The 17,280-nt window shown below is 48.9% G+C and overlaps 1 protein-coding gene across 1 annotated transcript in view; it reads left to right on the top strand.

The window, feature by feature from the left end:
* The window catches only part of LMLN (leishmanolysin like peptidase), a 29,088-nt gene extending 16,245 nt beyond the window's left edge, over positions 1–12,843 (top strand). Inside the window, exons 6-17 of the mRNA XM_075284731.1 lie at positions 290–462; positions 670–775; positions 879–973; positions 1,047–1,164; positions 1,584–1,691; positions 1,775–1,851; positions 2,412–2,522; positions 2,602–2,734; positions 8,420–8,579; positions 9,638–9,768; positions 10,108–10,318; positions 10,808–12,843. Coding sequence (XP_075140832.1) covers positions 290–462; positions 670–775; positions 879–973; positions 1,047–1,164; positions 1,584–1,691; positions 1,775–1,851; positions 2,412–2,522; positions 2,602–2,734; positions 8,420–8,579; positions 9,638–9,768; positions 10,108–10,318; positions 10,808–10,908 — 1,524 coding nt within the window. The 3' untranslated portion in view covers positions 10,909–12,843. The remainder of the gene's footprint in view (positions 1–289; positions 463–669; positions 776–878; positions 974–1,046; positions 1,165–1,583; positions 1,692–1,774; positions 1,852–2,411; positions 2,523–2,601; positions 2,735–8,419; positions 8,580–9,637; positions 9,769–10,107; positions 10,319–10,807) is intronic.
* Positions 12,844–17,280: the final 4,437 nt, after the last annotated feature.

Genomic DNA, 17,280 nt, shown 5'->3' with positions numbered 1-17,280 from the left:
CCCTGATATTGTTTACACTCACCGTACAGTTGTATGTGGGTACGTCAGTGTGACAGCGATACACTACCTACACTTACCTGTACACCTTGGCTCCGCACATGGGCTGTATTGTCAGCGGTGTTCCTCCAGCAGGTCTCCAGACGTTGTCATGCTATGGTTATAACCCGCACTGTCGCTAGTCTTTGGGGTTAGAGATGTCACTCTGCCGGCCATGTACACACTTGTGGACTCACCCCATGCCAGTCTTTCCTTGTATTTGATATCCACTATCCATCCTTTCTGTCCTCAGCAATGTATAATGTGCCGCAACAAGTACTGTGGACCATCAGGCCCCCCGGACAGTGGAGGGGTTCGGGACACGGACTTCATCCTCTACGTCAGTGCGATCACCACGGAGCGATGCAGCCAGGAGAATATAGTGGCGTACGCAGCGTACTGTCAGCTGGAGGCAGAGATGGACAGGTACTGGAGCTCAGCCATAGGTGGTCTATAATCATCAGCATTTATATACTGGACAGGACTGTATAGTGGCCGCCACCTGGTGCATGTACAAGTATCAGACACCTGCCCATCTATTACTATATACCGTCTCTTACGCTGCAGTCATTTGTAGTCTCCACCAGCGGGATCCTTTCATTCCAGGAGGTTTTGTCTGTGACTCCCTTGTAGGCCCATTGCAGGATATGCCAACCTGTGCCCCAGCATGATGTCCACACAAGCCCAGGAGTTTGCTGGCATGTTATCCACAGTGAAGCATGAGATAATTCATGCCCTGGTGAGTGAGTTGTATTATATGGCTTCACCCCGCACACAGTCTGCTGGGCACATCTGACGCCCCCTCCCCCCACTATTAGCATTGACACGCTGCTTATTTCTAGGGATTTTCAGCCGGTCTCTTTGCATTATACTATGATGATAACGGGGAGCCCCTGACCCCAAGGAACATGAACGGTCTCCCTGTCTTCAACGAGAGGTGAGCTTCCTTCTATCCTGTCTGGCACATTATGGGGGCACCCGGATTCTCTTACCATTGTCCTGTATTGTAGCCTTGGTGTTTATCAGTGGAGTGAGAAGGTCGTTCGTACAGTGACCAGAAATTGGGATGTCCGAGGCTCCAAGATGGTTCCCCACAAGGTCCACCTGCTGGTTACTCCAAGAGTGACTGTGAGTATCCGTCATGCGAGGTCTAAGATAGCCAACTCCTTTACTGTCACCTCTCCAGACACTTCTGTTGTAGCATCTTTAGACTTCTTCCTTGTATCTGTGAAATAAGGTGAATGTTGTGACCCTACATAATCTAATACTGTCTGCTATCACTGGACTTGGACTGTGTCTGACTGTGTAGATGGCGAACCTATGGCACGTGTGCGGTCGCCTGGATCGCTCACTAACAGGGGAATCGGGTACAGGGTTCCCCATTAGTGAGCAATCGCTGCTTTCAGCTGGATGTGCAAAGGACTCTGTTGGTCCTGCCCAAAAAACCTGCTAGGACTAATCCCTCGTCTTCCCTTCAGTCCCTGTCTGGGTTTGTCTGTGTTACTTTTTGGGCCGGTACTGAGCTGTGCCATCCCTGTTTTTTGCAGGAGGAGGTGCGGAATCACTTTGACTGCCCAATTCTTGAGGGAATGGAGCTGGAGAACCAGGGAGGCCTGGGGACGGAGCTGAATCACTGGGAGAAGCGTCTGCTGGAGGTGCGGGGTCCAGGTTACCTCTATGCAGTGGTGGAGGTCTCTGCTCCAGTCACTTCCCAATTCTTCATGTTGTGTCTCCACAGAATGAAGCCATGACCGGCTCTCACACACAGAACCGGGTCTTCTCCAGGATCACGCTGGCTCTGATGGAGGACACTGGGTGAGCCTGATCCTGCCGTGGTCCTAGTGTATACAGTATATTCTGTACTCACTGACCTAGGCTAGCAGTTCTCGACACTTCTAAGTAATGGGCCCCTTCTATGATCAGCCGACTGTCACAGGCAATAAGAGTATATTCACATGTCACAGATTTGCTGCAGAAGATGTAAGAGTAGACATGGTGTTGGGGCTGTTTTTGCAATAAGTGCAGGGATTTCTGCAAGCCCCATTGAAGTGAATGGAAGAGGTAAAAAGTAGTAAGGCTGGACCTGCAAAGACCCGCCGACCTCCAATTATACAGGGGGTGTGAGGTGGAACAAACCTGAAGGGAGGAAGGCTGGAGACAAGAAGTGCCCTGGCATTGGGGGGGGGGCGCACTATATAAACAGGGCACAGATGGGCCATTAAACCTGCCATACACCTGCAATATAGAGACTTGTCAGCTGCTAGGGTCCATCCTCTGACCTGGGGCACTGACTGGTGTAAGACGCGGGTCCCCTGTCAGTCGCCGTACTATCCCAGCATGCACTAAAATAATGACGGACATTACTTCTCTTTAAGCTGGTACCGGGCAAACTACAGCATGGCGGAGAAACTGGACTGGGGCCGAGGGAAAGGATGTGACTTTGCACTGAAAAGCTGCAAGTTCTGGATTGATCAGCAGAGCAAAAAGTAAGAGGCAAACGCGTATGTGTGTACTGTGACCTATCTGTGTATGTGAGATGACCCAACATCTGTCCCTTATATGCAGAGAGAAAAGTGTTAGTCCCTTCTGCAACACACTCCGAGGCAATCCTCTAAAACTGACCTGCCGACAGGACCAGAGGGCCGTAGCAATATGTAACTTACACAGGTTCCCCGGGAGCCTTCCTCAAGAATATCAGGTAGGGGGTCTTCAGTGTTACCTGCTCTTATGGGATTTATGGGCTCCTTGTGCTACGTATGGAAATAATCTAATGTGAGACAAGATGTGTGTGTGAAAAGTAATGTAAAGTGTTATACTCCAGAGCTGCACTCACTATTCTGCTGGTACAGTCACTGTGTACATACATTACATTACTTATCCTGTATTATACTCCAGAGCTGCGCTCACTATTCTGCTGGTGCAGTCACTGTGTACATACATTACATTACTTATCCTGTATTATACTCCAGAGCTGCGCTCACTATTCTGCTGGTGCAGTCACTGTGTACATACATTACATTACTTATCCTGTATTATACTCCAGAGCTGCGCTCACTATTCTGCTGGTACAGTCACTGTGTACATACATTACATTACTTATCCTGTATTATACTCCAGAGCTGCGCTCACTATTCTGCTGGTGCAGTCACTGTGTACATACATTACATTACTTATCCTGTATTATACTCCAGAGCTGCGCTCACTATTCTGCTGGTGCAGTCACTGTGTACATACATTACATTACTTATCCTGTATTATACCCCAGAGCTGCGCTCACTATTCTGCTGGTACAGTCACTGTGTACATACATTACATTACTTATCCTGTATTATACTCCAGAGCTGCACTCACTATTCTGCTGGTACAGTCACTGTGTGCATATACACTCACCGGCCACTTTATTAGGTACACCTGTCCAACTGCTCGTTAACACTTAATTTCTAATCAGCCAATCACATGGCGGCAACTCAGTGCATTTCGGCATGTAGACATGGTCAAGACAATCTCCTGCAGTTCAAACCGAGCATCAGTATGGGGGGGAAGAAAGGTGATTTGAGTGCCTTTGAACGTGGCATGGTTGTTGGTGCCAGAAGGGCTGGTCTGAGTATTTCAGAAACTGCTGATCTACTGGGATTTTCACGCACAACCATCTCTAGGGTTTACAGAGAATGGTCCGAAAAAGAAAAAACATCCAGTGAGCGGCAGTTCTGTGGGGGGCGGAAATGCGTTGTTGATGCCAGAGGTCAGAGGAGAATGGCCAGACTGGTTCCAGCTGATAGAAAGGCAACAGTGACTCAAATAGCCACCCGTTACACCCAAGGTAGCCAGAAGAGCATCTCTGAACGCCGCACAGTACGTCCAACTTTGAGGCTACAGATGGGCTACAGCAGCAGAAGACCACACCGGGGGCCACTCCTTTCAGCTAAGAACAGGAAACTGAGGCTACAATTTGCACAAACTCATCGAAATTGGACAATTGAAGATTGGAAAAACGTTGCCTGGTCTGATGAGTCTCGATTTCTGCTGCGACATTCGGATGGTAGGGTCAGAATTTGGCTTCAACAACATGAAAGCATGGATCCATCCTGCCTTGTATCAGTAACGGTTCAGGCTGGTGGTGGTGGTGTCATGGTGTGGGGAATATTTTCTTGGCACTCTTTGGGCCCCTTGGTACCAATTGAGCATCGTTGCAACGCCAAAGCCTACCTGAGTATTGTTGCTGACCATGTCCATCCCTTTATGACCACAATGTACCCAACATCTGATGGCTACTTTCAGCAGGATAATGCGCCATGTCATAAAGCTGGAATCATCTCAGACTGGTTTCTTGAACATGACAATGAGTTCACTGTACTCCAATGGCCTCCACAGTCACCAGATCTCAATCCAATAGAGGAGCATCTTTGGGATGTGGTGGAACGGGAGATTCGCATCATGGCTGTGCAGCCGACAAATCTGCAGCAACTGTGTGATGCCATCATGTCAATATGGACCAAAATCTCTGAGGAATGCTTCCAGCACCTTGTTGAATCTATGCCACGAAGAATTGAGGCAGTTCTGAAGGCAAAAGGGGGTCCAACCCGTTACTAACATGGTGTACCTAATAAAGTGGCCGGTGAGTGTACATTACATTACTTATCCTGTATTATACTGCAGAGCTGCGCTCACTATTCTGCTGGTACAGTCACTGTGTACATACATTACTTATCCTGTATTATACTCCAGAGCTGCGCTCACTATTCTGCTGGTGCAGTCACTGTGTACATACATTACATTACTTATCCTGTATTATACTCCAGAGCTGCGCTCACTATTCTGCTGGTGCAGTCACTGTGTACATACATTACTTATCCTGTATTATACTCCAGAGCTGCGCTCACTATTCTGCTGGTGCAGTCACTGTGTACATACATTACTTATCCTGTATTATACTCCAGAGCTGCACTCACTATTCTGCTGGTGCAGTCACTGTGTACATACATTACATTACTTATCCTGTATTATACTCCAGAGCTGCACTCACTATTCTGCTGGTACAGTCACTGTGTACATACATTACATTACTTATCCTGTATTATACTCCAGAGCTGCGCTCACTATTCTGCTGGTACAGTCACTGTGTACATACATTACATTACTTATCCTGTATTATACTCCAGAGCTGCGCTCACTATTCTGCTGGTGCAGTCACTGTGTACATACATTACATTACTTATCCTGTATTATACTCCAGAGCTGCGCTCACTATTCTGCTGGTGCAGTCACTGTGTACATACATTACATTACTTATCCTGTATTATACTCCAGAGCTGCGCTCACTATTCTGCTGGTGCAGTCACTGTGTACATACATTACATTACTTATCCTGTATTATACTCCAGAGCTGCGCTCACTATTCTGCTGGTGCAGTCACTGTGTACATACATTACATTACTTATCCTGTATTATACTCCAGAGCTGCACTCACTATTCTGCTGGTACAGTCACTGTGTGCATATACATTACATTACTTATCCTGTATTATACTGCAGAGCTGCGCTCACTATTCTGCTGGTACAGTCACTGTGTACATACATTACATTACTTATCCTGTATTATACTCCAGAGCTGCGCTCACTATTCTGCTGGTACAGTCACTGTGTACATACATTACATTACTTATCCTGTATTATACTCCAGAGCTGCGCTCACTATTCTGCCGGTGCAGTCACTGTGTACATACATTACATTACTTATCCTGTACTATACTCCAGAGCTGCGCTCACTATTCTGCTGGTACAGTCACTGTGTGCATATACATTACATTACTTATCCTGTATTATACTGCAGAGCTGCGCTCACTATTCTGCTGGTACAGTCACTGTGTACATACATTACATTACTTATCCTGTATTATACTCCAGAGCTGCGCTCACTATTCTGCTGGTGCAGTCACTGTGTACATACATTACTTATCCTGTATTATACTCCAGAGCTGCGCTCACTATTCTGCTGGTACAGTCACTGTGTACATACATTACATTACTTATCCTGTATTATTCTCCAGAGCTGCGCTCACTATTCTGCTGCTGCAGTCACTGTGTACATACATTACATTACTTATCCTGTATTATACTCCAGAGCTGCGCTCACTATTCTGCTGGTACAGTCACTGTGTACATACATTACATTACTTATCCTGTATTATACTCCAGAGCTGCGCTCACTATTCTGCTGGTGCAGTCACTGTGTACATACATTACTTATCCTGTATTATACTCCAGAGCTGCGCTCACTATTCTGCTGGTACAGTCACTGTGTACATACATTACATTACTTATCCTGTATTATACTCCAGAGCTGCGCTCACTATTCTGCTGCTGCAGTCACTGTGTACATACATTACATTACTTATCCTGTATTATACTCCAGAGCTGCGCTCACTATTCTGCTGGTGCAGTCACTGTGTACATACATTACATTACTTATCCTGTATTATACTCCAGAGCTGCGCTCACTATTCTGCCGGTGCAGTCACTGTGTACATACATTACATTACTTATCCTGTACTATACTCCAGAGCTGCGCTCACTATTCTGCTGGTACAGTCACTGTGTGCATATACATTACATTACTTATCCTGTATTATACTGCAGAGCTGCGCTCACTATTCTGCTGGTACAGTCACTGTGTACATACATTACATTACTTATCCTGTATTATACTCCAGAGCTGCGCTCACTATTCTGCTGGTGCAGTCACTGTGTACATACATTACTTATCCTGTATTATACTCCAGAGCTGCGCTCACTATTCTGCTGGTACAGTCACTGTGTACATACATTACATTACTTATCCTGTATTATACTCCAGAGCTGCGCTCACTATTCTGCTGCTGCAGTCACTGTGTACATACATTACATTACTTATCCTGTATTATACTCCAGAGCTGCGCTCACTATTCTGCTTGTACAGTCACTGTGTACATACATTACATTACTTATCCTGTATTATACTCCAGAGCTGTGCTCACTATTCTGCTGGTACAGTCACTGTGTACATACATTACTTATCCTGTATTATACCCCAGAGCTGCGCTCACTATTCTGCTGGTGCAGTCACTGTGTACATACATTACATTACTTATCCTGTATTATACTCCAGAGCTGCGCTCACTATTCTGCTGGTGCAGTCACTGTGTACATACATTACATTACTTATCCTGTATTATACTCCAGAGCTGCGCTCACTATTCTGCTGGTGCAGTCACTGTGTACATACATTACATTACTTATCCTGTATTATACTCCAGAGCTGCGCTCACTATTCTGCTGGTGCAGTCACTGTGTACATACATTACATTACTTATCCTGTATTATACTCCAGAGCTGCGCTCACTATTCTGCTGCTGCAGTCACTGTGTACATACATTACATTACTTATCCTGTATTATACTCCAGAGCTGCGCTCACTATTCTGCTGGTACAGTCACTGTGTACATACATTACATTACTTATCCTGTATTATACTCCAGAGCTGCGCTCACTATTCTGCTGGTACAGTCACTGTGTACATACATTACATTACTTATCCTGTATTATACTCCAGAGCTGCGCTCACTATTCTGCCGGTGCAGTCACTGTGTACATACATTACTTATCCTGTATTATACTCCAGAGCTGCGCTCACTATTCTGCTGCTGAAGTCACTGTGTACATACATTACATTACTTATCCTGTATTATACTCCAGAGCTGCGCTCACTATTCTGCTGGTACAGTCACTGTGTGCATACATTACATTACTTATCCTGTATTATACTGCAGAGCTGTGCTCACTATTCTGCTGGTACAGTCACTGTGTACATACATTACATTACTTATCCTGTATTATACTCCAGAGCTGCGCTCACTATTCTGCTGGTACAGTCACTGTGTACATACATTACATTACTTATCCTGTATTATACTCCAGAGCTGCGCTCACTATTCTGCTGGTGCAGTCACTGTGTACATACATTACATTACTTATCCTGTATTATACTCCAGAGCTGCGCTCACTATTCTGCTGGTGCAGTCACTGTGTACATACATTACATTACTTATCCTGTATTATACTCCAGAGCTGCGCTCACTATTCTGCTGGTGCAGTCACTGTGTACATACATTACATTACTTATCCTGTATTATACTCCAGAGCTGCGCTCACTATTCTGCTGGTACAGTCACTGTGTACATACATTACATTACTTATCCTGTATTATACTCCAGAGCTGCGCTCACTATTCTGCTGGTGCAGTCACTGTGTACATACATTACATTACTTATCCTGTATTATACTCCAGAGCTGCGCTCACTATTCTGCTTTGATTCCCTGTGATTGTCTCCTGATATTCTGTCTTCCAGTATTTTGACCACATTCCTGGGGTGCCACATGATGATCTCTCCTACTATGGGGGCGCTGTGGAAATCGCTGACTTCTGCCCATTCACCCAAGAGTTCAGCTGGCATCTGGGTGGAGAATACCAGAGAAGCTCGGACTGCACCCTGTCCCAGAACCAGCCGGGTACGTCAGAGGAGCGGCCACGGCCATACAGTGTGTGCAGCTTCTGGCTCCGTCCCATGTGTATCTTCCGGTATCAGCAGCTGATCAGTGGGGGTTCTGGGTATCTGGGACACTTACCACTATGTTATTGATGGGCTGTACTAATGTTAGGCCCTGTCTGTGTAACCTTTACATGTACATAGTGACAGATGGGGGGGGTCAGGGTATTACAGCCCCCCGGGGATGACTCTGTGATGTCATTAGTGACAGATGGGGGGGGTCAGGGTATTACAGCCCCCCAGGGTTGACTCTGTGATGTCATTAGTGACAGATGGGGGGGGTCAGGGTATTACAGCCCCCCGGGGATGACTCTGTGATGTCATTAGTGACAGATGGGGGGGTCAGGGTATTACAGCCCCCCGGGGATGACTCTGTGATGTCATTAGTGACAGATGGGGGGGTCAGGGTATTACAGCCCCCCGGGAATGACTCTGTGATGTCATTAGTGACAGATGGGGGGGGTCAGGGTATTACATCCCCCCCAGGGATGACTCTGTGATGTCATTGGTAACAGATGGTGGGGGGGTCAGGGTATTACATCCCCCCCCAGGGATGACTCTGTGATGTCATTGGTAACAGATGGTGGGGGGGTCAGGGTATTACATCCCCCCCCAGGGATGACTCTGTGATGTCATTAGTGACAGATGGGGGGGGGTCAGGGTATTACAACCCCCCCAGGGTTGACTCTGTGATGTCATTAGTGACAGATGGGGGGGTCAGGGTATTACATCCCCCCCCAGGGATGACTCTGTGATGTCATTGGTAACAGATGGGGGGGGGTCAGGGTATTACATCCCCCCCCAGGGTTGACTCTGTGATGTCATTAGTGACAGATGGGGGGGGAGTCAGGGTATTACATCCCCCCCCAGGGATGACTCTGTGATGTCATTGGTAACAGATGGGGGGGGGTCAGGGTATTACATCCCCCCCCAGGGTTGACTCTGTGACATCATTGATGAGGCGGAGCCTGAATGTTTCGCACATTGTCAGCTGTCTGTAGTGACTCCTGTGTCTTCCAGCTGCGTCCAGGAACTACGGAGCGGAGCGCTATGGGCCGGGGTCAGTCTGCGTGGAGCAGAGGTCGGCATTCATCATGGGACAGTGCACCAAACGGATGAGTTACCCTGACTGGGGCAGCGGCTGCTATCAGGTATCTTACTGGCAGGAGGGGGTTAATAGTTGGGGCAAACGTCATGACATTGCAAGTATGAAAAATCCCCAATTTCTAGTCAAGTTGGCGCCATGTGTGACGTCCTGAACGGGCTGTGATTGGAGGATGTCCGGCCCATCATCAGGTACCTACTGCTTTATGGCAACCAGCGGCGGCGCCTTCACCACAAGCATGCTATAGTATGTGCCTGTCTGAGCATCGCTCCTCTGGATTGGGCCCCTGCAGACCCTGTGGCCCTTGATTTCTCTTATAGAATGTCTCATATTTGATACTTGGATCTCTCCCCCATCTGGGACACTTGTATGTATTTTCCATCAGGTGAGCTGCACCCCAGAAGGTCTGCAGATCTGGCTAGAGAACACCCCCTACCTGTGCAGCCGCGCCGGTCAGGTCATCGCCGTCAGCACGCACATCACTGACTGGTACTACGAGGGGAAACTTGTCTGCCCATCCTGCTGGGACTTCTGTGACTTCTGCCCTCCAGAACGGGACCCTCCTCCGGACAACAAGACCCGAGCCGACCCTCTAGGTATATGGAGCGAGTCTGGCAGGGCAGGCGTGTGCGGCGTGTTAGTGGTGTGTAGTGTGGTGGGACGTGGGCATCGAGGCCTTTCAGAAACATTGCACCAAATCTAATAAATGGTGCAGACATCTTAATAAGTGAAGGGCAGTTCTGCTGCGTGCGCTGGATTTCAGCCTGCTGCATATTGTCATGGGCTCCCTGCTGCAATGTTTAACCCCTTAGAAGCTGTAGATAGTGCTGATCATGGCGTCTATGTATATTGGAGGGGGGGGAGCGCCCTCAGTAATGGGGGGCCAGTGGTTACTCTATTAGTGGCACATTCATATGCTGTATTTGTATCATCACTTATACATATGGCCATATAGTGTCCTGATGTCATTCTATACAGCTACAGTGAGGGCAGAGGCATCTGCGCATGTGAGCGGCCGCCATCGCCTGACCGTGCACCACTCGCACAATCTGCTCTAATGTCTCGCTATGTCTTCTTTCTTTCAGATCTCTGCTCTCGCTCTTCAAACCTGGTGGTCACCCTGTGGCTTTTATTGCTGAACTTGCTCCCCCTGCTGGCAGGGTTGTTTCTCTGTGTGTACACGTAATGGACGCTGCTGGTTACCTCCTGTGTCCTGGCGACACCTGCTGCACTTTATATAGACAGATGTGTCGATGCGCCCCCTGCTGGACTTGGGCATTATCATACATGACTGGCATTACCGGTGTCTGTGGTGCCAGGGAGCGCGGATTCTGACGTGTTTACATGTAATCCTGACCCGGAGGACTGCAGACATGGCCCAGGCTACAGCGGTCAGGATGACTCTGTAGGTTATTCCTCTTGACCACACACTGACATTACTAGTAAGCTCAGGGCAAGGCCATAATCTTTTGTGTATGTCATTTACATCCTCCAATAGACTTTCTGGAGCTCATTGTGCCATGCCTGTGTGCAGAGTGGACGTCCCCGCTTTGTCCCAATATTGTGATGTCCCGCTGGTCCTTCCCTGGTTAGAAGTCCCACTCTTTTTGTGGTATACAGGACCCATCCTTCAAGGAGCCATCATGCTCAGCCTCTGGCATAGTCTCTCCCCCTAGGAACAGTTGTGCTATTTATGTGTCGTAGTCTCTGTACTCTGTATATGACAGTCTATTCCTCTAGGAACAATAATGTTCTGTGGCTTAGCCACACCCACCAGGAGCCATCGTGCTATGTATGTGGTATAGCCACTCCCAGGAGAAGCAATCATGTTCAGTGGGGATAGCAACTACCCTGAAGAGAATTTGCACTCTATATCTGGCGTAGTCTCTTTCCTGAGGAGCAGTTGTCTGTGTATCTGGCGTAGTCTCTCCCCTGAGGAGCGGTCATGCCTTGTATCTGGTGTAGTCTCTCCCCTAAGGAGCGGTCGTGCCCTGTATCTGGCGTAGTCTCTCCCCTGAGAAGCGGTCGCGCCCTGTATCTGGCGTAGTCTCTCCCCTGAGAAGCGGTCGTGCCCTGTATCTGGCGTAGTCTCTCCCCTGAGAAGCGGTCGCGCCCTGTATCTGGCGTAGTCTCTCCCCTGAGAAGCGGTCGTGCCCTGTATCTGGTGTAGTCTCTCCCCTGAGGAGCGGTCGAACTCTTTATCTGGTGTAGTCTCTCCCCTGAGGAGCGGCCATGCCCTATATCTCGCGTAGTCTCTCCCCTGAGGAGCGGTTGAACCCTTTATCTGGCGTAGTCTCTCCCCTGAGGAGCGGTTGATCCCTGTATCTGGCGTAGTCCCTCTCCTGAGGAGCGGTCGATCCTTTATCTGGTGTAGTCTCTCCCCTGAGGAGCGGCCGTGCCCTATATCTCGCGTAGTCTCTCCCCTGAGGAGCAGTTGATCCCTGTATCTGGCATAGTGTCTCCCCTGAGGAGCGGTTGATCCCTGTATCTGGCGTAGTCCCTCCCCTGAGGAGCGGTTGATCCCTGTATCTGGCGTAGTCCCTCCCCTGAGAAGCGGTCTATCCCTTTATCTGGTGTAGTCTCTTCCCTGAGGAGAGAAAGCAAGCAGAGATCTTGACAATGATGAGCAATAGAGAAGCAGTATAAGTGAGAACGCTATAATGTCCTGTACGAGGGCCGGGTATAGGCGGCGGGCGCGTGTCCTGTGCTGGGATGGTTGAAGGTCTTCGGCTGGTGAATATTATGGACAGAGACTTCTGCTTCTTACATTAGTAATGTCACTTTATTGTTCTTGCAGTTTTATGTACAGTGTGAATAATTTTTATATAAAGTGCAATGTTACCTGATGGATGGGCAGATCTAGTGATGGAGACTATTACACCGGGGCCCCTCCATAGCAGGGTAGAGGACCACTGTATAAAGTGGCAGGCTGAGGGTCCTTCTAAGACGTCAGGTCAGTTGCAGCATGGATCTTATGGATTTTGGCACCTTGCAGAGATCTTCTCCATCTGGGTCCGGGTGCCATTGATTTCAGTAGGTTTCTTCCTCACATGCTCAATGACCCTGGTTGGGGCAGCAAAACTGTAAATTGCTACGAGCTGTGCAGCCAAAACGTTTGCACAATTGGGCATACGGGCCTGCACCCTTGTGTTTGATTCCTGGATCTCCCAGAGTTCCTAGCGGATCCCTGTAGAAAGGTCTGCAGGTGGAGGAATCTTTACTGGCTCTGATAGAAGGGGATTCCAGTATTGGGGGGATTTCAGTATTGGGGGATTCCAGTATTGAGGGGATTCCAGTATTGGGGGTATTCCAGTATTGGAGGATTCCAGTATTGGGGGGGGATTCCAGTATTCGGAGGATTCCAGTATTGGGGGGGGATTCCAGTATTGGGAGTATTCCAGTATTGGGGGATTCCAGTATTGGGAGGATTCTAGTATTGGGAGGATTCTAGTATTGGGGGGATTCCAGTATTGGGAGTATTCCAGTATTGGGAGTATTCCAGTATTGGGAGGATTCCAGTATTGGGGGGATTCCAGTATTGGGAGGATTCCAGTATTGGGGGGGGATTCCAGTATTGGGAGTATTCCAGTATTGGGGGATTCCAGTATTGGGAGGATTCTAGTATTGGGAGGATTCTAGTATTGGGGGGATTCCAGTATTGGGGGGGATTCCAGTATTGGGGGGATTCCAGTATTGGGAGGATTCCAGTATTGGGGGGGGATTCCAGTATTGGGAGTATTCCAGTATTGGGGGATTCCAGTATTGGGAGGATTCTAGTATTGGGAGGATTCTAGTATTGGGAGGATTCTAGTATTGGGGGGGATTCCAGTATTGGGGGGATTCCAGTATTGGAGGGATTCCAGTATTGGGGGGATTCCAGTATTGGGGGGGATTCCAGTATTGGGGGGGATTCCAGTATTGGGGGGGATTCCAGTATTGGGGGGGATTCCAGTATTGGGGGATTCCAGTATTGGGGGGATTCCAGTATTGGGGGGATTCCAGTATTGGGGGATTCCAGTATTGGGGGGATTCCAGTATTGGGGGGATTCCAGTATTGGGGGATTCCAGTATGGGGGGATTCCAGTATTGGGGGGGATTCCAGTATTGGGGGGATTCCAGTATTGGGAGGATTCCAGTATTGGGGGGGGATTCCAGTATTGGGAGTATTCCAGTATTGGGGGATTCCAGTATTGGGAGGATTCTAGTATTGGGGGGGGATTCCAGTATTGGGGGGATTCCAATATTGGAGGGATTCCAGTATTGGGGGGATTCCAGTATTGGGGGGGATTCCAGTATTGGGGGATTCCAGTATTGGGGGGATTCCAGTATTGGGGGGATTCCAGTATTGGGGGATTCCAGTATTGGGGGGATTCCAGTATTGGGGGATTCCAGTATTGGGGGATTCCAGTATTGGGGGGATTCCAGTATTGGGGGATTCCAGTATTGGGGGGATTCCAGTATTGGGGGGGATTCCAGTATTGGGGGGATTCCAGTATTGGGGGATTCCAGTATTGGGGGGATTCCAGTATTGGAGGATTCCAGTATTGGGAGGATTCTAGTATTGGGGGGGATTCCAGTATTGGGGGGATTCCAGTATTGGGGGGATTCCAGTATTGGGAGGATTCCAGTATTGGGGGGGATTCCAGTATTGGGGGGATTCCAGTATTGGGAGGATTCCAGTATTGGGGGAGATTCCAGTATTGGGGGGGATTCCAGTATTGGAGGATTGCAGTATTGGGGGGATTCCAGTATTGGGCGGATTCCAGTATTGGGAGTATTCCAGTATTGGGGGGATTCCAGTATTGGGGGGATTCCAGTATTGGGGGTATTCCAGTATTGGAGGATTCCAGTATTGGGGGGATTCCAGTATTGGAGGATTCCAGTATTGGGAGTATTCCAGTATTGGGGGATTCCAGTATTGGGGGGATTCCAGTATTGGGGGGATTCCAGTATTGGGGGGATTCCAGCATTGGGGGGATTCCAGTATTGGGGGGATTCCAGTATTGGGGACTCCTAGCTGTACAGCTCACATTCACTAGCCATGGGCTCTTCAGGGACACCTCCCTATATTCTGGGGTGATGACTGATAATTTGGGTGGAGTCTGCGTCTCCTTAGAGGGGGTTATTGTCAGGCCATTATATGGAGACTTCATGTTGTGATCGGGTCATTTATTGAGGGAAGGGGCAGCAGCCTTTGATCTGAGGTTGTATCTATGTGTGAACAGGGCCTGAGCCTCCCGGCTGATATACTGCCATGTATCACCACCAGGACAGGATGACCGCCGCTCCTTCTCACTTACTGATGGCACAATATGTCCGCCTGTACATGAGGATGTTCTGTCATTTCTGTTTCCATCTTTGTAGCATCGCTGCACAGGTTACAGAGCATGCCCACTACAGTGTCCCATAGAGGATGGTAAGATGGTACACAATGGTCACAGCTCAAACCCCCCCCCCCCCACGCACACACACGAGCCACAGAGCATGCCCACTACAGTGTCCCGTAGAAGATGGTACGTGATGGTACACAATGGTCACAGCTCAACCCCCCCCCACACACACACATGAGCCACAGAGCATGCCCACTACAGTGTCCCGTAGAAGATGGTACGTGATGGTACACAATGGTCACAGCTCAAACCCCCCCCCCCCCACACACACACACACACACACACATGAGCCACAGAGCATGCCCACTACAGTGTCCCATAGAGGATGGTAAGATGGTACACAATGGTCACAGCTCAACCCCCCCCCCCCCACACACACACACACACACACACACACACATGAGCCACAGAGCATGCCCACTACAGTGTCCCATAGAGGATGGTAAGATGGTACACAATGGTCACAGCTCAACCCCCCCCCCCCCGACACACACAGACACACACACTGACTCTTACATGAGCCACAGAGCATGCCCACTACAGTGTCCCATAGAAGGTGGTAAGATGGTACACAATGGTCACAGCTCAATCCCCCCCACACACACACACATGAGCCACAGAGCATGCCCACTACAGTGTCCCATAGAAGATGGTACGTGATGGTCACAGCTCAAGCCCACAGACACACACATTGACTCTTACATGAGCCACAGAGCATGCCCACTAGAGTGTCCCATAAAAAAAAAAAATCTTCAATCATAAAATGTAAACTGGTTAGGAGAAGAATATTTCTTCATTGCAGATGAGACATTCCCTTAGGGTCTTATGTCGTGTGATCGGCGCCGTCCTTGGTCCCGTGCGTCTTGTCTGCCATCGTCGTCTGTGGCTTTATATGATGTAGCTTTAGCTGATGGTTGTTGCCCCGTGTCTGTAGCATCGAGTATCCAGGGTAAATAATGCAATGTACTACCTCAGCCGTAGCCGAGTCTGTATGTAGTGAATGTGGGGGTCACTTCATGTCCCCCTCACCCAGAAGTGTTGTCATAGGGTCCTGCTCGGTGTACAGGCATCTTACTGGAGCTGTGTCCATACTTTGTAAGCCGTTCTGTAATAGAATATTGTCCCATAAATACTATAGAGCCGTGTTCTGTATGTTCCTGATATATGTACTTACTGCAGCAGAAATCCAGGGCTCTGTCCCTTTAAGAACGTGATGACATCAGAGCACGGGACAGATGGCGGGTGACCCGAATCACTGCAGACCGATCACTTACCAGGTTTTGCTCACTTATTTTCAGGGGCTGTCTTATTTTTCTATGAATAAGAATTCACATCCCAAAACAAAAGGATCTGGAACCTGTCCGGATCTCACAGAGTGACGCTGTCAATCACACATCAGGGGTATATCAGCTCTTGCTGTTTATGGTCACCAGGGGGCGCTCATCACTATAGTTGCTGGAACACACTGACATCTTCTGCCCCCTGCCCGCCCCTCTATGTGCTAACTAGTTGTGGCTAAAATTTGCCACATCAGCTTGTCCCGGCTCACCTCTGCATACCGAGACAGCAGGGATAGTGGCAGCGGCCTCTCCCAGCTCACCTGTACATACAGGGACACTATATGCGGAGGCCTCTCCCAGCTCACCTGTACATACAGGGACACTATATGCGGAGGCCTCTCCCCGCTCACCTGTACATACAGGGACACTATATGCGGAGGCCTCTCCCCGCTCACCTGTACATACAGGGACACTATATGCGGAGGCCTCTCCCCGCTCACCTGTACATACAGGGACACTATATGCGGAGGCCTCTCCCCGCTCACCTGTACATACAGGGACACTATATGCGGAGGCCTCTCCCCGCTCACCTGTACATACAGGGACACTATATGCGGAGGCCTCTCCCCGCTCACCTGTACATACAGGGACACTATATGCGGAGGCCTCTCCCAGCTCACCTGTACATACAGGGACACTATATGCGGAGGCCTCTCCCAGCTTACCTGTACATACAGGGACACTATATGCGGAGGCTTCTCCCCGCTCACCTGTACATACAGGGACACTATATGCGGAGGCCTCTCCCAGCTCACCTGTACATACAGGGACACTATATGCGGAGGCCTCTCCCAGCTCACCTGTACATACAGGGACACTATATGCGGA

The sequence above is a fragment of the Leptodactylus fuscus genome, chromosome 8, assembly GCF_031893055.1.
Source record: "Leptodactylus fuscus isolate aLepFus1 chromosome 8, aLepFus1.hap2, whole genome shotgun sequence".
NCBI lineage: Eukaryota > Metazoa > Chordata > Amphibia > Anura > Leptodactylidae > Leptodactylus > Leptodactylus fuscus.
The sequence above is the reverse complement of the archived record's forward strand: the minus strand, read 5'-3'. Positions and strand labels throughout refer to the sequence as shown.